At 64.7% G+C, this 23,214-nt stretch overlaps 5 protein-coding genes across 7 annotated transcripts; 3 read left to right on the forward strand and 2 right to left on the reverse strand.

Annotated features, from left to right (window-relative positions):
* Positions 1-519: 519 nt before the first annotated feature.
* TMEM203 (transmembrane protein 203) lies at positions 520-930 on the reverse strand. The gene has a single exon (XM_065879800.1). It carries the CDS (start codon positions 928-930, stop codon positions 520-522), a length of 411 nt encoding a protein of 136 aa, XP_065735872.1.
* A 278-nt stretch (positions 931-1,208) lies between these two features.
* Positions 1,209-9,268, forward strand: NDOR1 (NADPH dependent diflavin oxidoreductase 1). Of its 3 annotated transcripts, none has more exons than XM_065878945.1 (14): positions 1,209-1,438; positions 1,776-1,853; positions 5,461-5,558; positions 6,601-6,699; positions 6,780-6,881; positions 6,973-7,182; positions 7,399-7,520; positions 7,608-7,828; positions 7,906-8,013; positions 8,182-8,296; positions 8,422-8,568; positions 8,654-8,772; positions 8,840-8,934; positions 9,019-9,268. In XM_065878945.1, exons 1-14 carry the CDS (start codon positions 1,277-1,279, stop codon positions 9,161-9,163), a joined length of 1,821 nt encoding a protein of 606 aa, XP_065735017.1. In that variant the 5' UTR covers positions 1,209-1,276; the 3' UTR covers positions 9,164-9,268. The 3 variants fall into 3 exon arrangements, with proteins under 3 accessions (XP_065735017.1, XP_065735016.1, XP_065735018.1); XM_065878944.1 differs by having other exon boundaries at positions 1,304-1,438; positions 8,654-8,776; positions 8,814-8,934; positions 9,019-9,163; XM_065878946.1 differs by having other exon boundaries at positions 1,304-1,438; positions 8,203-8,296; positions 9,019-9,163.
* A 3,535-nt stretch (positions 9,269-12,803) lies between these two features.
* RNF208 (ring finger protein 208) lies at positions 12,804-13,601 on the reverse strand. Its single transcript, XM_065879799.1, has one exon. The coding sequence runs from the start codon at positions 13,599-13,601 to the stop codon at positions 12,804-12,806; it is 798 nt and encodes a 265-aa protein (XP_065735871.1).
* A 4,138-nt stretch (positions 13,602-17,739) lies between these two features.
* CYSRT1 (cysteine rich tail 1) lies at positions 17,740-18,295 on the forward strand. The gene is made up of 2 exons (XM_065879995.1): positions 17,740-18,032; positions 18,082-18,295. The coding sequence occupies exons 1-2, from the start codon at positions 17,740-17,742 to the stop codon at positions 18,293-18,295; spliced, it is 507 nt and encodes a 168-aa protein (XP_065736067.1).
* A 2,232-nt stretch (positions 18,296-20,527) lies between these two features.
* Positions 20,528-20,998, forward strand: RNF224 (ring finger protein 224). Its single transcript, XM_065879996.1, has one exon. The coding sequence runs from the start codon at positions 20,528-20,530 to the stop codon at positions 20,996-20,998; it is 471 nt and encodes a 156-aa protein (XP_065736068.1).
* The last annotated feature ends 2,216 nt before the right edge of the window (positions 20,999-23,214 follow it).

The following is a 23,214-nucleotide window of genomic DNA, read 5'->3' on the forward strand; positions in this document are numbered from 1 at the left end:
TGAAGAAAGAGCCATCCTCCCCAGTGCAACTGGGGAGGAGACACAAGCTGGTTTACACTTTTTAGAGCTCAAGCATCTAAGGAAGTCTTGTCTGGGGGGATGGGGCAGTAAGCTCTCAGGTCAGCACTGCTGGCCAGGGGAGATCCCGAGTCCAGCTTTGCAGCCTTTGCACAGTGGGTACTTTCCCAGGATCCATGAAAATACTCAGAGCCCATCAGGACATTTTACTTATATGCAGTTTCCAACTGTCAGAGGAGTTCAGGACTGTCTGGCCTTCTCAGGATCCTTCTCAGGATCTCAATTCAAGATTAGCTATTCAAAGAATGAAATAAGAGAGAATACATTTTAAGAATCAAGGCTGCTCTTTTTAGCCCTGCTGAGGGAACCATTTCAGAGATGACTGATAGAAAGCTGGGCACCCAGCAGGGCACAAGCTGGCTTTCAGACCCAGACTTCTCCGGTGCGGCGGAAGTGGGACCTCAGCCTGGGGTCCCGCATTCTAGTTTATCTTCTGCGAGGCTAGTTGACCCGGCAGGCACGGATCATGAGCAGCTGCAGGAGAATGAAGACCGGAGACGTGATCAGGCCAAACCAGAGCTCCCGAGTCTGCTCCACCAGCTTCTGGCACAACAACATCTCGAAGACGAACTTCAGGCCAAGAACCGTGAGGACCCAGAAAAGGCGGAGCACAGCCAGCCGCTTCTCTCCATCCTGGAAGAGGCGCACGGAGACGATAGTGGTGAAGTAGGTGCTGAGCCCGTCAGCGGCGAAGAAGGGCACGAACACGTTCCACCAGGAGAGGCCGGGAGCCAGGCCGTCCACACGCAGGGCCAGCAGCACGGAGAACACCAGCAGGGCCAACAGGTGCACGAAGATCTCGAAGGTAGCGAAGCCCAGCCACTGCACCAGCTCCCGGAGCGAGAAAAGCATCGCGCCGGTTGAGCGCGGGCCAGAGCCCGGCCGATGGTCCCACCCGCCAGGCTGCGCCGCCACTCCCCACGGGCCTCGCTGGCGCCTGCCGCCGTCGCCGCCGCGGCCAGCGAGAGGCAGAAATTGACCCCGCCTGCCCCGGCCCTCGGCCCCGGTACGCAGCCAATCCCCCCACCCCCGCCCGGGCCCCAGCACTGGCCGCCAGCCGACAACCGCCTTGTTCAGACGCCATGCCCCGCCGGGCGCGGCCCAAGGGCGTCACTTCCGGTCGACGCCGGAAGTCGGAAGTCCGAGCCGATCCCGGCCGCCCGGGCCAGCGGGAGCTCCTCGCCGGTCCAGTTTCTGAATGCAGGGGACCCCGGGGCGCACCCCGATGCCGAACACGCGGCTTCTGGTGCTCTTCGGCAGCCAGACAGGCACGGCCGAAGATGTGTCGGAGAGGCTGAGGCGCGAGGCCCGGCGCAGGGAGCTTGGCTGCCGGGTGCAGGCCCTGGACTCCTACCCCGTGGTGAGGGCTCCCTGGGCCTCGGCGGGGAGACCCAGCAGGCTTGGGGTGCCGGCCCCCAGAGCCCTTGACCCTAGGGCGCCGCGTTTTGTCTGAGAGCGGGCCCTTCCGTTACGGCAGATTTAGGGGCCGAGAAAGCTTGGGAACAGCGGCCAGCTTAGCACATGGAGGAGGGGGTGAGGTAGGAGGGTGGACCCTGAAAGAGAGAAGGCAGGCCAGCCGTTCGCGGGTGTTAAGTACATTTACCCCATCTCTCTGAGTGAAGGAGACGGAGCCAGGCTGCTGGGAGGATACCTGGTCATTACAGCCCGAGGCCTTACATATGTGTCTTTTTGTTGAGGTGAACCTGATAAATGAGCCCCTGGTGATATTTGTTTGTGCAACTACAGGCCAAGGAGAGCCCCCGGACAACATGAAGGTAAGGCTGACCTGAAGTGGCTTACTGTGCCTAGGAGCTCAGATCCCTGCCTTCGGCCCTCACCCCATTTTCATTGCCTGGAAAGTCTTGAGAAGCACAATAAATACTTGCCCTACTATATCTGCTGCCCGTCAGCCATGGATTTGGGGGGAGAGCGTTAGTTGGAGCTGGGGGCTCTGGTTGTTCATCTTAATAAACTTTTCACAGGCTACCACTTTAGCTTTTCATGTTTTTCCAGGACTATATATAACTCCGTTATGGGTCTTGTGTGCATTTCAAAACTGACCTTCAGGGAACATTCTTCGATTCTTTGACGGTCTTTTGAGCACACACTGTATTCCAAGCATAATCTAGTGCTGGGAATCTGGCTATGAACCCAGTAGTCACGTTTCTACCCTTTCGGAGCTCAAAATACAGCAAAAGTGAAAGAGTTGAATGGGTAGTTACTATGCCAGGAAGTGCATGCTTCCAGGGAAAGTGCCAGATGTTATGGGAGCATTAATAAGGGCTGTCTAGCTCATTCTGGGAGTTCAGGGAGAGCTTTCTGGAAGAAAGGCGTATAGGCTAAGTCCTGAAGGATAAGTGGGGGCTAGCCAGGCACCAGGAAAGAGGGAGCAGCCTCTGCAGAGGAGAAAAACAGCCCAGCCTCTGGGATGAGCAGAAAGCAGTTCAGGATGGTCGGGGTTGGAGAGGAGAAGGGGGCAGGCAGCCAGGTCAGATCCCAAGAAGCCCAGCAGTCACAGGGAGGCAGATGGACTTGAAACAAAGGGCCATGGAACCCATGGGATGACGTGGTCACGTTCGTATTCTAGCAAAACTAGCACTTGTCTGCAGGGGGAACAGGCTGCAGGAGAGCAGGGACAATGCGGGGGGCGGGGGGGGGGGCGCGCAAAGCACAGCCAAGAGCCTGGTGGCTTGAGCCAGGATGGTGGCAGAGGAACGTGGACCCACTCCAGAGATGTTAAGGTAGAGTTGATCGAATGTGTAATCATATCTCAAAGATGAGAAAGAAGGTGGAATCAAGACAGGAAATTGGGCTCAGGTAGTAGGATGGATGGTGGTTCCGGGCACAGAAGCAAGAGAATAGGGAGGGTGAGGTGCCTGGACATCACCCGGGTGGAGACACGCAGCTGGTCTGGAGCCCCGGTGAGGATCCGGGGTGGAGGTGGATGTCACAGTGACCAGAATGTGGAGGCGAGAGAAAGGGAGCGCCTCCCTCCCCCAGGGCAGCTGCCCTAAGCACGAAGGGCGTGGAAGGTGGAGAAGAGCCTGCGAGGGGTGGGAAAGTGGCCCCAGCAGCAAGAAGAGGGAGCACACCATCTCCAAGGTCAAGGGCAGAGAGCTGACTGTTTCCAGAGGATGGTCTCCGGCACTCAGAGCTGCAGGGAGATGAAGTAGGATGAGGCCCGAGAGGCATTGCTGGGGTTTATCAGCAAAGGGACTGCTGGTGATCTCGGGGAGAGAAGCCTTGAGGAACGTCTGTACACGAAACAATTTAAAAAGGCTTATTGCTCTGAGTGGGGCTAAGGGGTTAAAAAGAGGATACTCGTGAGACGGAGAAACGCAGCCCTGTTTAAATGTTGGTGGGGGAAAGGAGGCAGAAGGTTGAAGAACTGGGTTGGAGTGGGCATGCTGTGGGAGAGCCCACACAGGAGCACGCACAGGAGAGGAGGCAAGTCTGGAAGACCAAAGGCAGGAGGATGGTGGATGCCAGAGACGCAGGGCGGGGCGGGGGAGGCGATGAAGACCTCTGTCAGGTCAGCTGGCAGAGGTACAGACTTCACGTCGGAATACCACAGCATGAAGGTGGTGACAGTGACACTGGGACGAGGGTGGATAAAGGAGGGCAGAGTGCCGGGATGGACACCCTACGGAAGTGGTCCGGATGGAGCCCTCCTAACATAGCACGGACCGGAGGCTCCTTTGAGAGGCTCAGACCAGGGGCCCCGGGACCGGCTGCACACTAAACAGGAAGAGCCCAGCCTCCTTGTCACGGTCCTCTGAGGACACTGGCCAGGTGTGCCCTCCCAGGCAGCCAGGGCCTTGCCCCACTGGTGACAGGTGCGAACTTGGGGTTTTCTATCAGCGCTTTTTTTTTTTAATAAATTTATTGATTTGTTTATTTTTTGGCCGCATTGGGTCTCCGTTGCTGCGTGCGGGCTTTCTCTAGTTGTGTCGAGCGGGGGCTACTCGTCGCGGTGGCTTCTCTTGTTGCGGAGCATGGGCTCTAGGCACACGGGCTTCAGTAGTTGTGGCACGCGGGCTCTAGAGCACAGGTTCGGTAGTTGTGGCGCACGGGCTTCATCGCTCCGCGGCATGTGGGATCTTCCCAGACCAGGGCTTGACCCGTGTCCCCTGCATCGGCAGGCAGATTCTCAACCACTGCGCCACCAGGGAAGCCCTGGCAGGTGGATTCTTAGCCATTGCGCCACCAGAGAGAGAATCCCCCTCTATCAGATTCTTAAGTACACATAGAGCAGAAAGAATGACCACGCTCTCAAGGAAAGACCCCCGTGAAGGACAGTGACCAAGAGAAGCACAAGCGGAACCCGGCAGAGCGGGGGCAGAGCAGCCACGGTTCCATCTGTGAGAAGGGAGAGCTTGGCACCCTTGGGACAGAAACGCAAAACCTGGGCAGAGCTACGGATGAGGAAACACTGCTTAAAATGATACCAGATCAGAAGATAACATTGAGAAATCCTCTGAGAGAATATAACGAGATAGGAAACAAGAAAGATAATATCAGAATTCCGAGATTATTCCAGTAGCCTCGAAACGGGAAGAGTGGTGAGGGAATTACCAAGGGAAGCAACAAGACTGAAGGACGAGTCTCCAGCCCGCGAGCCCACCATGTGCCCAGGAAGGGCCCATGGGGTGTGAACAGGGCTCCCACTGACACACGTCTCGTGTGGGTTTCAGCTGTTGGGCTCAGAGTGCCCAGGTGTCTAGCGAGGGACAGAGCAGGGCACAGAGCGACGCTGGCTTCTCGGCAGCGATCACCCGGTTGGACCAGCTCAGAGCAAAGCTTCAGGCTCTCGGGGAAGACGATTTCATGTAAAGTGTGCCCTGTTGTCTGCCAGGCAGTGTGAGGGGAGGCCAGGTGTTTTTGGACATAAGCCGTGGGAATTGCATCTTCTCTGGACCCTTTCTCAGGAAGCACCCTGGGGGGCTCCACAGCCTGCCTGAGACAAGGTCTAAGCAGGAATGAGCAGGGGGTCTCAGGAGGCAGAGCAGGTGTGGTCCCCAGCGGTGGCCCATGCAGGAAAGTCTTGAGAACTCCAGGGAGCAGTCCAGGGCCAGTAGGCAGAATTGTGCCCCGACAGGCCCAGGACCCCTCCACCCCAGGGGGCCTCTGTCTGGCCAGGTACAAAGCAGAAGGGAGGTGGGCTGTGAGGCGAAACCTGGACCGTACCCAGAGGGCAGTGTCTCAGGGCTCAGGTCACCAGTGGCCAAAGGTGAAGGGGAGCTTTGTTTAAAGCACCTCTGTCGGCCCGCAGGGAGGCCAGGGCAGGGAGTGGAACGGAATATGTGCTGCTGCACGGGCCGCCCAGCGGGTGGCCCTGCAGTCGGAAGGAGAGGGACTCGGGCTCCGTCTCTCCTGCTGTAGAGCTTCTGGAGGTTCATCTTCCGGAGGAACCTGCCATCGACCTCCCTCTGTCAGATGGACTTTGCTGTCCTGGGCCTTGGGGACTCATCTTACGCCAAGTGAGTAAGGGTGGGCAGGCTGCTGGCCTGCAGAGACTGTCTTTGGGGTCAAGCACAAGGTGTCCCGGCAGAGGGCTGCGTGACCCAGCCCCCAGGGCTCCCGCTTCGGGATGTGGCCCTGGCCATGCGTCCTCGTCCCACAGATACTCTCTGGCGGGCACTTCCTCCATGGCCAGAGGCCCCAGGGCTCGGAGGGCAGGCCAGATCTATGCAGGAAGTGGGCAGGGTGGCAAGGTGGGCGCCAGGCTGGGGTCACGCCCAAGGCACCTTCCAGGGCAGGAGGTGATGTTTGGAGCCGGACGTCCGAGGTCTGAGCCAGCGTCACCTGTCACCGTGTGATGTAGGGCAACAAAGGCCTACCTGGCTCTTCCCCCACTCTTATAAAAGGCCTTTCGTGAGACATTTGGGCTTGCGAAGAGCACATAGGACAGTGAGCTGCCAACAGGCGGCAGGCACAAAAGACCCCAGCCCCTGGGAGCCACCCTGAAGCCAGCACTTCCCTGGACGTGGCCACGGGACTGCCTGCCTCTGCTTTTTTTCTTTCATCGTTTTCACAACGTAGCCATGTCCTAAGCAGAGAACGCTATCGCTCTGCGTTGCTTCTTGGGGAAGTACAGAGGGCTTTGTGTTCAAGGGTATGCGTGGCGTTAGGTTCCCAAGATATTAAAACCGTCACTGTGCAGCCTGGGAGCTGAGGGAGGGGTCGCTGGGCACAGACACCTCCAGAGCCGGACGCAGCACGAGGCCTGCAGTCGTCCAGGTGAAAAGGACAGAAAATGGGTGGCATAGTCATCCTTGCCTACGGGGGCTTAGGGGTGCTGTTCAGTGCGTAACGTAGACATCCATTGCTGCTGGTGGGAGCGCCCACAGGAGGGGTGAGAGACCCTTCCATTGACAGTGGCTCCGCGAGGAGCTGCCCTTCAGGGAGCAGCGAAGTGACCCCAGGAAGACTTGGGACCCTCCACCCTGCGCAGCCAGCTGGGTGCTTCCCTCCTGCCCCCGCCTGGGGCCCGGGTCGGCGCCAGCCTCCGTCTCTCCGTAGGTTCAACGTCGTGGCCAAGAAGCTGCACCGACGGCTGCTGCAGCTCGGGGGCAGCGCCCTCCTGCCCGTGTGCCTGGGCGATGACCAGCACGAGCTGGGGTGAGTGGGGGGCGGAGCACCCTCCTGCAGGCCCAGCCGGGAGCGGGGTCCCCAGACCAGGGTGCACATGCTCTCTGCAGGCCCGACGCCACCATCGACCCCTGGCTGCACGACCTGTGGGAGAAGGTGCTGGGGCCACACCCTTTGCCCCTTGACCTCGGCCTGAGCCCGCCTGGAATCCCGTAAGTGTGGCCTTGGGGCGGCGCCTGCAGGCGCAGCAGGCCGCTCGTCCAGGCTGGCCAGTGGTCCGACAAGTGTCTTCCCCCTTCACAGCTGGCCCTCCAAGTTCACCCTGAAGTTCCTCCAGGAGGTCCCCAGCACGTGCTCTGAGGAGCTGTGTGTGGCCGGGACAGACCCTCAGGGAACCCCTTCAGAGCTGCAGCCCTTCCTGGCACCCATGGTCACCAATCGGAGGGTCACCGGCCCCTCACACTTCCAGGATGTTCGGCTGATTGAGTTCGACATCACGGGCTCTGGGGTCAGGTGAGGGCTGGTCCTGGGGACCCGTGGGGGGCACGGCCGCAGCAGTGGGGACCGTGGTCTGGGGTTCAGCAGGTCCTCTTCCACAGCGGGCACTCAGCGGGGAAGAGAAGAGAGACGGCAGCCAGGGAGGGGGGACCAAGGACCGCCCCCCCCGCCCTCCCTGGCCGCTTGTTTCCTTCCTCTGAAGTCCCCCAGAGTCCTGGGTGTCCCCCACAGCTTTGTGGCTGGCGACGTGGTGCTGATACAGCCCGAGAACACGGCCAGCCACGTCCAGCAGTTCTGTCAGGCACTGGGCCTGGACCCTGACCAGCGCTTAACGCTGCAGCCCCGGGAGCCAGGTGAGCCCCAGCCGCCGCTGCTGCCACCATGCACTGCGCCCCCACCCGCGTCCCCAGCCCCCCACAGCCCCCCGTTCCCCACTGCAGGTGTCCCCTGCCCCGCGCGGCTGCCCCAGCCCTGCTCCATTCAGCGCCTCGTGTCCCAGTACCTGGACATCGCCAGCGTCCCCCGCCGCTCCTTCTTTGAGCTCTTGGCCTGCCTCTCCTGCCATGAGCTCGAGCGGGAGAAGCTGCTGGAGTTCAGCTCGGCCCAGGGCCAGGAGGAGCTGTGCGAGTACTGCACCCGGCCCCGCAGGACGGTCCTGGAGGTGTGGGCAGGGGCGGGCGGGCGGGCGGGCGTGTGTGGCCGTTCCAGCCGCAGCCCTTCTGAGGCTGTCTCCGCCAGGTGCTGTGCGACTTCCCACACACGGCTGGCGCCATCCCCCCGGACTACCTGTTGGACCTCATCCCCCTGATCCGGCCGCGGGCCTTCTCCATTGCCTCTTCTCTGCTGGTGAGGGGCCGGCCTCGGGGCAGCCAGGGCCGGGGCCACCAGGGTGGGCAGCGGGGCCCTGCGTGAGGGCTCTGGGCCTTCCCCAACCCTCACCGGCCACTGGGACCCAGCCGGGTGAAGCGGCTGGAGCCTGAAGCAGGGCAGGGTACCCACTGTCCCCTCCCCCAGGCCCACCCCTCGAGGCTGCAGATTCTCGTGGCAGTGGTGCAGTACCAGACACGCCTCAAGGAGCCCCGCCGGGGCCTCTGTTCCAACTGGCTCGCGTCTCTGGACCCTGGGCAAGGTGACCCTGGCTCCCTGGGGCGGGGGGCCGTGCGCAGGCCCCGTTTCCCCGCGTGCACCACAGCCAGTCCCGGGCTAGGGCCCTGGGCCTCCGAGCTTCTTCACGCCACCTCCCTCCCGCGATAGGACCTGTTCGGGTGCCCCTGTGGGTGCGGTCCGGGGGCCTGACGTTCCCAAAGACACCAGACACACCTGTGATCATGGTGGGGCCAGGCACTGGTGTGGCCCCCTTCCGAGCGGCCATCCAGGAGCGAGTGGCCCAGGGTGAGACCGGTGAGCACAGAGTCTCAGGTGGGGTGGCGGCCGGGCTGAACCTCGAGGGCCCAAGTCCTGGCTCAAGGCCCCCGCGCTTCCCCAGGAAACGTCTTGTTCTTCGGCTGCCGCCAGCGGGACCAGGACTTCTACTGGGAGGCCGAGTGGAAGGAGCTGCAGACGCGGGGCTGCCTGACTCTCGTCACGGCCTTCTCCCGGGAGCAGGTGGGTGTGGGGGGGGCGGGGAGGGACGCTGGGGGGCGCAGACTCACCCCGTCCCCTCGCCCTGCAGGAGCAGAAGGTGTACGTGCAGCACCGGCTCCGGGAGCTCGGGCCGCTGGTGTGGGGACTGCTGGATCTCAGGGGCGCTCACTTCTACCTGGCGGGGTGAGCCCGGACGCAGGTCGTGGCGGGGGACCAGTCCCCTGGGGACTCCGACCGTGCTGAGCCCTAGCCTGCCTTTCCCTCCAGCAACGCCAAGTACATGCCAGCTGATGTGTCGGACGCCCTGACGTCCATCTTCCAGGAGGAGGGCGGGCTCTCCGGCCCCGCCGCGGCCGCCTACCTCGCCAGGCTCCAGCGGACCCTGCGTTTCCAGACCGAGACGTGGGCCTGAGGAGCCGTCCTGCTGTTGGCCACGGCCACTCTGACTGCTGCTCTCTGGAGGCCATTGTTACCTCTCTCCCTGTCCAGTCCCAGCTGGGAGGACAGTCAGCTCTCCTTCCTGCACAGACCCCGAGCAGCGGGAGGAGACCCCCAGGCAGCCCACACCGTACACCCTGAGCAATAAAAGATGGGCTCTGGGCGGCCGCTTCTTACCCGCTCTTCCTTGTGCCATAGTGCTTCTCAGGTGGTGGGTGGGCCCACAGCTCACTCGCCCTGCTGGGCGCGAGGGGGCACCGTTGCTCAGCCCCACACCTCGGTGCCCGATTCTCACGTGGTGGGCGCCAGCTGTTTGCCCTCCTTGTACAAGCTCTGCCCTGGCCCTGACGGCCCAGTAGGGGGAGGCCTGGAGAGGCACCGGGCAAGGCTGGCGTCGACGGTCCCCTCCCAGCCCAGGGCAGAGCAGCCCAGGGCCCTGGGAGGGGGGGGCGGGGCCTCGGGTGGGAGGGGAGGGGCGGGGCCCAGGCTGGTGGGGGAGGGACGTGTGCGCGGTGTCCCCACCCTGGGAGTGGAATTCCTGCTGGAGGAGTTAGGCTGGCCTGTCCACAGCGCCGCCGCCTAGAATACAGCTGGCTGACACAGGGATCGCTGCGGCTGGGCCTGGCAGAGCCTCTTGGGGACGGGACGGCACGCTGGGCCCAGGAGCTGCCCGCAGCTGGCACGGCTGTTGGGGCCCGAGTGAAGTTTACTCTGAGTGGGGCCTGGAGCCAGGAGGAGGAGGCAGTCGCTGCAAGGTCAGTGCCAGGCCGTGCCCCAGCCCCGGAGGGCCACACTGACCTTCACAGCCCCGGCCTGCCCCGTCGCCGCCCTGGGGTCCCCACCCACCCATCCCGACCCCTGCGCTGGAGGCACCGCCCCTGAACTGTGCCCTGGGGCCCCCACTCATGGCCCTGCTGACCTCAGCTCTGGGCTCACCAGTCTGCCTTTGGCCTCCCTGGGCCCTGAGCACCTGGACCCTCTGCGCCAAGTGCTGGTAGATAATGGGTCGGACAGCGGGGCCCTTGGGAGCCCCCAGGGTGCCAGGACTCCAGACAGTGAGCCCCTGCTGGGGGCCGCAGCCTCGGCCCGCCCCTGGGCCTGGCCCACAGAGAACGAGGACGAGGACGAGGATGAGGAGTGCCCCATCTGCACTGAGGCCTACGGGCCCGGGGAGCACCGCCTCACCCTGCTGAACTGCGGCCACGGCCTGTGTGCGGGCTGCCTGCACCGGCTGCTGGGTGCAGCCCCCAGTGCTGACCTGGGCCGGGTGTGCTGCCCGCTGTGTCGCCAGAAAACACCCACGCTCGAGTGGGCGATCTGCCGGCTGCAGGAGGAGCTGCTCCAAGCTGATGGGCCCCAGCGCCCTGCGCCCACCGCCCTCCCCATGCCGCCCCGCCGGGGCCCCGGGCCCTGGGCCTCCCTAGAGCACCGCTACCAGCTGCGCTTCCTGCCGGGGCCTGTGGGCAGCCGAGGCTGCCTGCCCTTTCTGCCCTGCCCGCCCTGCCTGGGCTCCCGGCTCTGGGCCCTGCGGGAACGGGGACCCTGCGCCCGCCGCCTGGCACTGCTGGGGCTGCTGGCCCTCGAGCTGCTGGGGCTGCTGCTCATCTTCGCTCCACTCGCGCTGCTGGGGCTGCTCTTCGTGCTGCTGGACAGCTCCCGCCGCTAAGCAGAGCCCGTCACGGCCGCCACCAGCACGGCCTGGGTCTGGGACAGCCATGGCCGCCAGCGGACAGGAGGCCCAGACTGGCCCGAGCCTTGGTGCCATGGGGCCTTGGGAGCACCTTGCCCTGAGGCCCGATGACCAGGCTGAAGGATCCAAGGGTGACCGGGGCACTAGCCTTCAACCAAGACCCAGCACCCGGGCAGGGCCACCCAGGAGCCTGTGTTCAGTATCTGACCGAGCCAGAGACTCCAGACTGCCCTGCTGCCCGGACGTGAGCCACTGATGCCCAGGACAGCACTGGAGGAGGTCTGTGGCAAGGGCCCCAAGTGCCCCTCGACGGACAGGCCCCACACTGCTGCTGGGCTGTCTCCGCCCTCCCGCCTGGCCTGCCTGCAGGAGCGGGACGGGACGGGTGCAATGGACACGAAAGTGAACACAGGCCTGGCAGGGAGTCGAGTCCTTGGAGTGGGCGGAGCCCTGGGCCGGGGCTGCAGGCCCCCCACCTGCCCACGTTCCAGATAAGGCCCAGCGTGTGTTCCCTGAAGGTCAGGGTAGCCGAGGGGAGGGCTCCTGCCGCACAGGCCCAGCCCACAGAGGGCCTGCTCACCTGGCCAGTCAGGATCCAAGTGGCGACCCTGAACAGCTGGAGGGTCAGCACACGCCCCTCAGCTTCAAGGGACGTGGGCCCAGCCAGGCCCTGGAGACGCACAGCACCAAGCTGGGCCCCAGTTCTGCCCCTGCCTCCTCTGTGACCTCCCTCTGGGGAGCCGGGGCCTTTATCTGAAGGACAGGCGCCATCACAGCACCACCTCCTGGGCTCGTTGGTGACATGCTGAGCCCTGTGCCCAGCGCGCGAGATGGCTCTCGGTAATAAACGGTAGCTGCTACTGACACTGTTGTGGCTACATCGCTGTCATCTTTACCCTGCCTTCACCAACCAGGCGACAAAGTTCTTTCTCCAAATCCAGGTCGTTCTAGTGCCAGACAGGAGACCCTCCTCCGGTCCTCATACCTGATCGTGACTGCGGCCAGCCTTTGTCCCAACCCCAGCCCAGGCTGGCCCCAAGGCCATTCTCACATAACCTCAGAGGATCAGGTAGGCACCAGGGGCCAGCTGGACTGACTTGTCCCCCCGTTGGCTGCACTCACATCCAGCGGCCAGTGCAGAGGAAGCGTCCTCCCTTTGCCCAGCTGGGCCTGCTTTGCACACCTGCCCCCACAGTCCCGCCTGGCACATACAGGAGGCTGGCTCCGCATAGAGGTGTGGGGCGTTCACACACACACACACACACAGGCTGGCTCCGCATAGAGGTGTGGGGCGTTCTCTCTCTCACTCACACACACACACACACACACACACACACACACACACACAGGCTGGCTCCGCATAGAGGTGTGGGGCGTTCTCTCTCACACACACACACACATACACACACACACAGAGGCTGGCTCCGCATAGAGGTGTGGGGCGTTCTCTCTCACACACACACACACATACACACACACAGAGACTCGCTCCGCATAGAGGTGTGGGGCGTTCTCTCTCACACACACACACATACACACACACACACACACACACGAGTGTCAGGCCCAGCCCTCCTGGGCAGCGTGCCTGGACAAGACTGGCCCCCAGCGAGCAGACCAGGTTGACCCCAAACAGCACTGGGCCTTCCTCTGGCTGCTCCAGCCTGGACCCTGTCAGGGCTGCAGCCCTGCATGCCCACCCTGGCCCAGGCCTGTGCGCAGGCCTAGGCTTCAGTCCAGGGAACGAGGTGCAAACTTTGGCAGAGTTTTAATGGCAAGGTTGGCTGCAGCGACAGTGCCACGTGGGTGGGGGCCAGAAGCTGTGGTGGGCAAGGGGTCAGTGGGCAACAGGGCAGGGCCAGATCCCTGAAGAAGCAGCGAGCGAGGACCGGTGGGCGGTGGCGGGCGGGCGGGCAGGCGGGCGCTACATGATGGAGCAGGCAGACAGCGGGTTCCGCACGTGGCAGGTGCATGCGGCCCCGCAGTACTGCCGGAAGGTCTGGTAGCAGCTGCCCTCAGGCTCGCCCCCCCACTGGCCACCGGACGGAGCGGTCAGTGCCTCGGGTGGCAGGCGGCTCAAGATGGATGTGTTGACGGCCAGCGCAGCCAGGCCGTAGTCAGTGAAGAGCACAGTCTCGCGGCGGCAGGTGGGACAGGAGATGAACTTGTACTTGGGGCAAGACTCGTAGAGAATCTGCAAGCACTGCTCACACACAGAGTGCAAGCAGGACAGCACGCGGGGCCGCCGCTGCGTGACGTTGTACGTGTGCCCGCAGGTGGGGCACTCCAGAGGCTCTCCTGCAGCCGCTGCCGCTGCCGTGGAGGCCCCTGAGGCCGCAGGGCCAGGCCGAATCACGTACTGATTCACGATGACCTCGTCCGCCGGCGCCACACGGGGGAAGCCCAGCTCCGCGCTGCCCTTGCGGGGCCGACGTGGCAGTGGCGGGGTGCAGGGCGCCCCTTCCAAGGCAGGCATGTCCCCCCCACAGGCCTGGTTGACGATGATCTCTGTGTCTGAGGGCCAGGCTCTCTTGGGTGCCAGAGCGGGGGTGGGCCGGGGTGCAGGTGGGAAGCAGGGGGCGGCCGCCTGCAGCTCGGGGAACTTCTCAGGGTGGACCATCTTCATGGCCTCCATCTTGAGGATGACATGGGGGCCCTTCAGGCAGGACATGAGGAAGCTCGGCCAGCCACTGCCCGCCTCGGGCCCAGGGTCAGCCGGCATCCAGCTGTCTCCAGTCAGACTGGGTGTTCGGGTGGGTGGGGGAGTTGGGTGGGGCCGGGGGGGAGGAGAGGGGGCAGCATCCTGGTCCCGCCAGGCCTGGTGGGGACCCTGGACGCCCTGTGGACTCCTGGGGGAGGCTGGCAAGAGCTTGGGGGGAAGGGCCCCCCCCAGTGGCCACAGTGGCTTCTCAGGTCCAGTCCGAGGAGGAGGAGGAAGGAGCGGGGGAGGAGGAGAGGAACAGGGGCAGGGGGGTGTGGGAGACTGCCCTGGGCTGGAGGTCGGGCCCAGGGGCTCACCCAGGGTCTCTGGCTGCTGAGGCTGGCGAGGGGGCGTTGGGGGGTGTCCCCCTGCAGCCGAGATCAGCCGTCCCGGGGCCGGGACATCCGGGCAGGCAGGGGCTAGGTGGGCCCCATGGCTCCAGGACAGGGCACCCAGGGAAGGCAGCTAGCCTGAGCCCTGGCTGCGGAAGGACCCGGGCTGCAAGCTCGGCGGCGGCGGCGGCGGCGGCGGCGGCAGCGGCCGCGGCGGGAGCAGAGGAGAGGCCTTCACCGGGCCCGAGCTGCAGGTGAGAGACAGCGTGAGGGCAGCGCCCGGGCCCACCCTCACCCTCACCCTCACCCTCACCCTCACCCTCACCCTCACCCTGCACAAAAGGGTGCCCGACCTCTGACCCTTACCCTCGCCAGACTCGGAACCCAGCCCCCTCCCCTGTCCCCGTTCCCGAGGCCCGACCTCTGCCTAGGAGTGGAGGCCGGCGAGCGGCGACCCCGCGCTGTCCCGCCCCGCCCGCACTCACCTGCCCCAGCCTGGCGTCCCCGGCCGGGCCGCGCGCCGCCGCCGCAGAGGTTGTCTCAAAGGCAGGCCTGGATGCGGCGCCCGCGCCTTGGCCCGGTGGCTCCGGCGGCTCTGGCGGCGACCTCGGGCGATGGCCGGGCCGCGGCGGCTCCCGGGGGCGTGGGGCGCGGGGCTCGGCTCGGCGCGGCGGCGGCGGCAGGTGCGTGCCGAGCGTGGCGCGCTCTGCGGCGGAGGCGCGGGGACCGCAGTGCGCGCGGCGCCCGCCCGCGCCCGCAGCGCCACCCCCCCCCCCCCGTCTGGGGACCCGCGCGGGGTCCGCGGGGCGGGGCCAGTCTCTCTGCCGCCCCTCGATCCGCCGCGGGCCTGGCGCCCGCTCTCGGGGTCGCCCTCCTCCTCCCCGCGCGGGCCGCGTGGGGGTCAGGATCTCCGCGGCGTCCCCCCTCCTGCCTCCCCTTCCCCCGTCCCCGCCTGGCTGAGCCTGGGTCCTAGTCAAGCCCCCCGCCTCAATTCTGGAAGGGGAAGCCTGCTTTGAGCTCTCACAATGCCAGAGGGAGGAAGGGGAGGAGACAGCCCAGGGGTGGTCCCATGAAAGCTGGTTCCCAGGACCCCACCATGGGACTGCCTTGTGTCCCCGCCAGAGTCAGGGTCTCTGCTTGTCCTTCCACTCGGCCCCCAGTGGGAATGCCTCCAGGGTTTTCTGGCTCACAGGTGCGGCAGGCTGTTTCAAAGACCGCGATGTGACAGAAGAGGGTGATCAGGGGCAGGCAAGCCACAATCAGAGGAGTGAATGGAGGGAGGAACGGTAGTTGGGAGAATGCTCCAAGGACAGGACAGTTGGACAGATGGGTGGTGTGAGGGGTAGGTGGAAGGTCAAACAGACAGCTGGACAGGCTGCCATGGAGCAGCTCAGGGAGGACACGCACCTACACAGGGTGAGGTGGCCCTTTCCGGCATCCCAGCAGGTCAGCACGTGTCCCGTTGTCACAGAGTTGTGTGCTAACCTGACCGCACCCAGCACAGAGGCTCCATTTCTTCCTGCTTCTTCCTCAGGCCAGGCTTCCTTGCCACCGCCCCGGGATACGCCCTCTGCCTGTGAGGAGCTCTCAGGTGAGAGGGAAGACAGAGGACATGCTGACAAATACAGGGCAAGGGACCAGGGCTGCATGGGCCTCCAGAGAGCCTTTCCCTAACCTGCCAGGGCCACCACATGGCATGCTGGCACTCCCTTGATCAGCACTGGGCCATGCACCTAACCCTGGACAGTCCCAGCCCCTTCTGGCCACAGCTCCTCTGCTCTGTACAGGCCAGACTGCACCTGGCTATACACCTAGCCCCAAGTCCTGCAGGCAAAAGAGCCCGGAAAGGTCGGCGCTCCTGATAAAGGGCCCCACGCGGGCAAAACAGGCTGCAGAGGCACCCCTGGCCCATAGGCCTTGACTTTGCCGCTCTCTGCCGTCTCAGGCTAGTGCCTGCGCCTCTGTGCCCTCCCCCATCCAGCAAAAGCATGTGTGCTAGTGTACAGGTGTCCCGTGGGAGGGGCAGCGGGGTGCTTATGGGGCCCTGGCGCGAAGGCAGAGTACCTGCGGCAGCCCCGGCCAGGGGAGGACTGGGGGTCCAGTCTAGGCAAGGCAAGGGCTTTGCTCATCTCCCCACCAACTCCCTAGGCGCGCACCCGAGGTGGTACCGGCCACTAGGCCCCACCCCTTACCCGAGGCCCCGCCCCTGGAGGTAAAGTCCACCCAGTGCAAGGCTCCCGCCCAGAGCCCGCCCAAACCCACGCCTCCCGAGCCGGGTGGCTCAGAGATGGTGCAGCCCAAGCCGGGTCCTGGACAGATGAGGCCAGCTGACCCCGAACCTGGTGTTTAGGAAAACCCTTGAGCGCAGAGGCTTCTGGGGAATATAGTTCCCACCGGGAGCACCTCCACCCCCACCCTGTCAGTCCTGTTTTGCGCATGCGCCAGCCTCCTCTCAGCAAGGGGCAGAATCTGTAGGGGCTGTGGGCGGGGCTTCTGACGCCTGCGCACTGGACCTCTGTTGTCCGCCTCCGAACTTCCCGGTCTTTGGGCCTAATTGCCCCTACGTCTGGCGCCGCATCGGTACTACTCATGTCCGGACCGGTCTGACCGGCCCCGTGCAGGCCACTCTGGTCAGCTGGCCTCTGTGCCGTGTCTGATTTGACCCCGCCCTTCCTGGGGGTGCCCCCCGAGCGCCAAGGACTAGGGGTGCGTGTCCAGGCCGCACCCTACTGTCCCGGTTGCCCCAAGCGGAGCTCACCGTGCCAGCCCCAAACCCAAGACCCCAGTGCTCACATCCACCCCCCTCCACATACAGCGACCCTGTACGGCAGGTGCTATGTGCCCCCTCACAGATGGAGGGGATGCAAGGGCCAAGGATGGGGACGCTGAGGGATCGGGGGCTTGTGGCCCACGAGGCCACCAACCAGAGGGAAACTAGTTTAAGAAATGAGCTAGAAACGTCACTTGTGTATGAAGCCCATGTCGCCAATCGTAAGATAAGTAAGTTTTATCAGCAAAGGTGTGTAAACGAAGCATTTCTTATCAGTTAAAAAAACCAGCAAACCTCCAAGCCGTGTGTTCGCAAACATCTTGGTCTCTGCCTGCGGGGTAGAGGCTTGGGTCACAGTGAGGACCTCTGCTCTCTGCTTCGAAGCAGAGGCTCTGAGACGTGTGAGTAATGGCTGGGCCCCCAGACCACCTGCAGGCCTGACCCCAGACTCGCCTCCTGTCCTGCCTTCTGGTGAGCTGCAGGTCCCTGGAGGGCCAGGACACGCCCCAGATGCGTTGAGGCTGAATCACCCAGGCTGGCAATGTCCCTGGGAGGCCAGGCTGCAGTCAACACCCATCCAAAAAAGGAACGGTGGGTGGCCGCTGTGCTCCAGGAGCTGGGGCCTCCTGGTATCCTGGGAACCCCATCTTTGAGCCCCGCCCCTCCCCAGGAGGGAAAAGGCAGCTGCCAGCCGCTCAGCTCACAGGCACTGGGACCTGGCCCAGAGAACAAGACAGCTTGCTGCCGTCACCACTTCAGGTGGGTCCTGGGCTGAGAGGCTTCCGCACCCCCTGTAGGACCAGCTCAGCTGCATATCCCAGCCCCCCACCCCACTCCCAGCTCCGTCACAGGGCCCTGTCTCTCAGGGAGGGCAGGGGACACCTGGGGGCAGCTAGGAGACACTGGCCCTCACTCTCCTCACTCTCCGCTACCTTACACACGCACTGACACATAGGCCTCACACACACACTCAGGCGCTTCCACGGCCTGGCTTTTCTTGGGTTCCCCTCCACTGAGCTGATTTTGTCTCCTCTGCCCACCCCTGCCAGGCCAAGCCATGGACCCCTCTGAGATGCTCGTCAAGGACCCGTATGCCCATGTCAGCATCCTGAGGGCTCACCTGCGGCCCAAGCTGGGGCAGCAGCTGGAGGCGGCTCCATCCTCCTTGGAGTCTCAGCCTCTGCCCGTGGGGTCCTGCACCCTGGAGCCTACCGAGGAGGCCCCAGGGCCCAAGGGTGCCGAGGCGGCTGCCTCCATCCAGGGCCAGCAGGCCTGGCAGCAGCCCTGCACCCCCTATGGCAGTGGGCAGAGCCAGGCAGGACTGACCTACGCTGGCCTGGCGTCGATGGGGTGTGGCGGCAACACTGCCCGTCACCGCTCGTGCTGTGTCATTTCCTAGCCTGGCCCCTGGGCCGCAGGGCCTGCTGCGGGGCGCCCCCACACGGCAAGCCCGGGCCTCTGCTCAGGTGGCCACAGCAGTGCCTGGACAGTTGGAACAGCCACTGGCCTGTTGTCATGGGTGTCGGCTGCTCCCCACCTTGGACAGCGGCACCTACCCACCGAGAAGGCTGACAGCTCAGCCCCTGCCCCTGAAACAGAGCCCTGGGCGCTAGCCATAACCAGCCCCCGGGACACCCTTGACCACCTCTTTAAGGCCCAGGGCCAGGCAATAAAGCAGAGCGAGCTTCGTCCCGGCCTCTCTTCTTTACTGCTACCCGCTTCGGGAGGGTCCCAGGCTAGAGGCCACCACGGGCCGCCAGCCGCTATGGGACATTCCGGGGTGGGGCAGCCTCATGTCAACCTAACCTGCTCTGCACTCTCAGGTGGGCCCAGAGGCTGGACAGGAAGGCTGGTCGGGCCTGGGTTTGAGCTGCCCTGCATTCCCTGGGGCCGAGGGTGAGCCTGGGAGACAGGAGAGTCTGCGGGTCACACAGCAGGAGCATGCTGGGCCTGGAACCAGGAGTGGAGCCCGAGAGAAGCCTCCAGGAGGAGGACTGTGCTGGCAGCGCAGCGGTGGGCGGCACCAGCGCGGGCAGGTTTCCAGGAGTGGGAGCCCAGGTGGCCAGCACCGAGCCTGCCCACCCGTGACTCACTGCCCTGCCTCGGCCAGGGTGTTTTCCTGGTTTCCCACAGAACATCCAATTCCTGAACACCTGCCGTGTGCTTCTCCCCACTGTCCTGCCTCTGGGGCCTGGGCTTCGTGGAGGTGGGCAGAGGCGGCGCTGGGCCAGACCCATCCCCCACCTGTCCGAGCAGCGCAGCGCACCGGCGTCGGGGGCATGTGGGGAGCTGAGCCGCTTGGCACGGGGCTGAGGCCGGGATGCCGGTGTGAAGACTGAGCAGTGAGGCCGGTGCCGGGCACACTGATGTTTCCAGGACCAGGCACAGAGAGCCGGAGGAGGCCAAGCTGGCCCCGCAGGATGGACGTGTCCTGGTGCCAGCCGTCCCCCCGACCCCTGGTGACTGGCCACACGGCAGGACTGGTCCCTGGGCGTGGGCAGGCGTGTCAGTGGCCTGACTCCACGGGGCTCAGGCTCCCGGCCCTGCCCCATGACTGGCCCACACAGGAAGATGACCCCACCTGGGCCAGCCACCAAAAACCCGTCTGACCAGCCCAGGAGGCGGGGGCCTGCCGGGATGGCAGGAGTAAGGAGGGGACCCTCTGGGCCTGGCTTCCTCTAGCGGGACGGAGAGGGTTCTGGGGTCCTGACCTCAACCCACCCTTCCCAACACACCCCATTCTGCTATGTCACTGGGCTGGCCCCAGAGCTTTGACCAGGCAGAGGCCAGGGGGAGGTGGCCTCTGAGGAGAGCATCCGGAGCTGCCCACGGTGCCCTGCACCTCAGAGAGTTTCGGGGTGGTCTCTGTATGAGTGGGGATGTCCACTCCTGTGCTTGAGGGCCTCCTTGGAGCCTTATGGGGCTGGCTTGTGATGGGAACATGACAGGCCTAGCCCAGACAGGGACAAAGGCAATGGGACAAATCAACATGGACACACACACACACTGTGACTGTGCTTGAGCCACAGAGCAGAAGGACCCCTCAGAGCTCTGAGCTGGTGGGGGTCCTGGCAGGCTTCCTGGAGGAGGTGACGCTTGAACTAAGAGCCGAAGAACAGGCATCACCCAGGTCAAAGCCAAAAAGCTTTCCCATCATGAGGTGGGGGTGGAGTATGAGTGCGGGTGGGGTGGGCACAGGTCTGGGTGGACGAAGTGGGAAGATGGGCAAAGTTGAGTGGCAAAGCCAGGCCCGGGTGAGGGGTTAGTGGAGCTGGGTCTGCGCATGAAGGGGGCGGGGCAGGCAGAGTGGGGGGGGCCCTTATCTCCTGATGAGTTGGTGGTGCCGGTGGATCCAGTTGCAAGCTCTTTGTGGCTGAAAGGGGAGCCCACGCCTGCCCACAGCCACCACCTGCCTCCCTGCTGACTGGTCCGTGGTAGGCCAGTAACGCGAGCCCCAAGGAGGGAGCCGCAGGGCGCCCTGGGTCCCCCCTACGCCCAGCCACCCTCTGGCTGGACATAGCCACCCAGCAGAGCGGATGCAGGTAAGAGAGGCCTGGGGCTCAGGCAGGCTGGGGTGGGTTCGGGCCTGGGACGGCACACGAGAGCCACAAAGGGAGACCAGAGAGCAGGGTAGGACGCTGCCCAGCAGCAGTCACAGGGACCCAGGCTGTGCCCAGAGCCTGGTGTCCACCAGGCCCACTGGCCACCACCCACCCTCCGTGTCTGCAGAGGCCTGGGCTCCTGTCCTCCGGTGGGGCTTCTGGTGCCGAGGCCCCAGCCATGCAGGACAAGCACGGGCAGCCTGGGATGCGTAGGCTGCAACCCCCCTGCATGCCTCCCCCAGGATGCTGCCGCCAGAGGGTCCCCGGGCCTCCGAAGAGGGCACAGCCGCTGGGCCCCAGCGAGGTGACTGCGTCATCTGCTACTCAGCCTATGACCTCACTGGGCACCTACCCCGCCGCCTCTACTGCGGTCACACCTTCTGCCAGGCGTGCGTGCGGCGGCTGGACACGCCAGCCCACGAGCAGCGCTGGATCCCCTGCCCGCAGTGCCGCCAGAGCACACCCACGCCCCGCGGAGGGGTGGCCATGCTGGACCTCGACCTGGCTGCCTTCCTGGCCGTCAGGGCCGAGCGGGAGCCGCCTCGCACAGAAGCCCAGCCCCCCACGCCCCTCAAAGGCAGCACCGCCATCACTCAGCAGCCGGCCAGGCTTTGGCCTGCCTTGGGCCCCCAGCCCCACTTCCCCCAGCCCAGATGCTGCTTCTGGGGCTGCAGCGGCCTCTGCTGGGACCCCCCAGGCAGCCCCGAGGCCTGAGCCCCGGCCGGTCGGCAGCACGTCCGCCCAGAACAGCCTGGTGGCAGAGCGTCCCGGGGGCCACTCTGTGTGTTCACCCCGGGGCCACAACCTAAGGTCGCAAGCTGTGCCCACAGTACCGTAAGCCCCTGCAGGAGCTGGAATCCCAGCCAGGATTCCCAGGCCCCGCGCTGGTCTGTGTGCAGGGGAGGGGTGCTGCTGTCAGAGTCGCCTGCAAGTCCAGCCCGGGTCCAGACCCAGCTCAGAGGGTGGCTCCTGAAAGGGTCTGGGGACCAGACCCCAGGGACTGGGCTGCAGGCCGGAGCGGCAGGGCCCGGCAGAGGCTGTTCCCAGTCCTGCTGGAGCAGGTCTCCCCTCTACAGAACGGCCCAGAGGCGTGAGCCCGGAGGGAGGGAGGGGCTCTCCCTTCACCCCTGGCCTGTGAGGCAGCCCTGCGATGTGTCGGGAACTGTTTGGGGAGGGTCCTCCGCAGGCACAGTCACTGCTGCCACAGGTGTCCAAGGAAGTCCAGGCCCAGGGTGGGAGACCTGCCTGAGGGGCTGCTCAGGACAGCCGCTCCCATGCCAGGCCCTCAGCTTCCTTCTGCCTCCCCGTGGCCACCAGACAGACCCTTCAGAGGGACCAGAGCATGTGCTGGAGATGGTGGACGCAGTCCCCACCAATTGAGCTGCAGCATCCCCACCCCCGCACAAGAAGGAGGCCCTGGGAGGGCCCGCGGGGCCCGCGACGGGCAGCGGGTGGCAGGGACGGACAAGAGAATGTGCTGAGAGGACACTCAGAAACCTCCTCCCTCCCGGGGACAAAGTCCCCCTGCACCAGCGACCGGTGGGCAGCAAGCAGGGGGCCAGGAAGACCAGGCCTGATGGACGGGGAGGGGCCGGCCCCAGCCAGACAGCTCTTCCTCCCCACATCCCAGGAGCAGTAAGGGGACTGACCCCAATAAGAGGCACTCCACGAGCAAGGGGGCCGGTCAGGGCTCAGCTGGAGAGAGAACAGGATGGGCCGAGTCTCCTGGTCCAGGTGAGCTTGGGCAGTGGGCTGGGCAGCAACATGGCCTGGGGGAGGGGCCTCGCCTGCCCTCCCCCTTGCAGATGAAGGCATGACACCCGTGACCGTGACCATTGCTGCCCAGCACTGGGGCTGAGCCCGCAGGGAGCTCTGCCAGGCCCAGCCCTGCCCCAAGCCCAGACCTGAACTGGATGACCTCAGGGGCTGTTGCCCTCCCCGCCTACCTGGTGCAAAGGGCTTCCCTCTGGCTATCGGACCTGGGCAGGAAAACCACAGTGAGGTCCGTAGAGCTTCCCAAGGGGTCCCCAGGCTGGCCAGTCAGAGCCCCAGCACCCTGCCCTGCCTTGGACAGGCAGCCGGCAGCATCTGGCATGTCACCAAGTCATCCATTCGTGGAAGTCCAGCACTAAGGACCCCCCGCCCAGCCCCGCAACACCCCTGAGTGACAGTGGGGCCTGGACAAGGCAGGTACTGGGGCTGCAATGGTACCCCTCAGGGGCCTCGGCTCCTGGGTAAACATTAATGGGGCTCGGCACACAGCAGGTCATGTGTGCGCCCAGCAGATCTTTGACCTGCAGCTGCTCCTGGCCTGTGTCTCCTCCCCGAAGGTGCCCCTCACTACCCACACAGGTAGGAGCTTCTAGAACCAGGTGGGGACCCAGGACACTGGGGTCAGGGCTGGGTGACCTCCAGGGCTTAGGCGCCCCCCCGCCCCCGCCACTCTCTAGGAGCTGAGGGTGAGAGAGCAGCTTGGGGGCAGCAGGAGGGAGGGGTGGCAGCAGGCTCCCCAGCTCCCGGGCCTTGGGCACTGGGAGCTGAGGTAGGCGACTCGATGGGGGCTCCAGACCCAGCAGGCTGAGGAGGGAGCCTTGAGGTGGGGTGGGGGCGACCAAGTCCCCTGTCCTGCCCCCCATCACTGGAGGTGGGGCCCTTATCAAGCGGAGATGTTGCCATTTGGTACCAAATACCAGAGTCTAAGCCACGACCGGCTGCAGTGGTCTCTGTGACACCTGATAGGAGAGGTCCCCAAGTCCCCGGCTCCCGACCACTTCAGGCCACACCCCAGCACCCTAGGCCACCCACCAGGCCTTCTTCCAGCCAGGACCAGCAACGGAGCCAGGGTTCCCTCAACTCGGTCCCCCCAAACTGGACTGGGCTCACCTGACAGCCACTTGAGATCACTATAGCCATCTCCCTGCGGACAGAGG

This window comes from Phocoena phocoena, chromosome 6, assembly GCF_963924675.1.
Source record: "Phocoena phocoena chromosome 6, mPhoPho1.1, whole genome shotgun sequence".
Taxonomy (NCBI): Eukaryota; Metazoa; Chordata; class Mammalia; order Artiodactyla; family Phocoenidae; genus Phocoena; species Phocoena phocoena.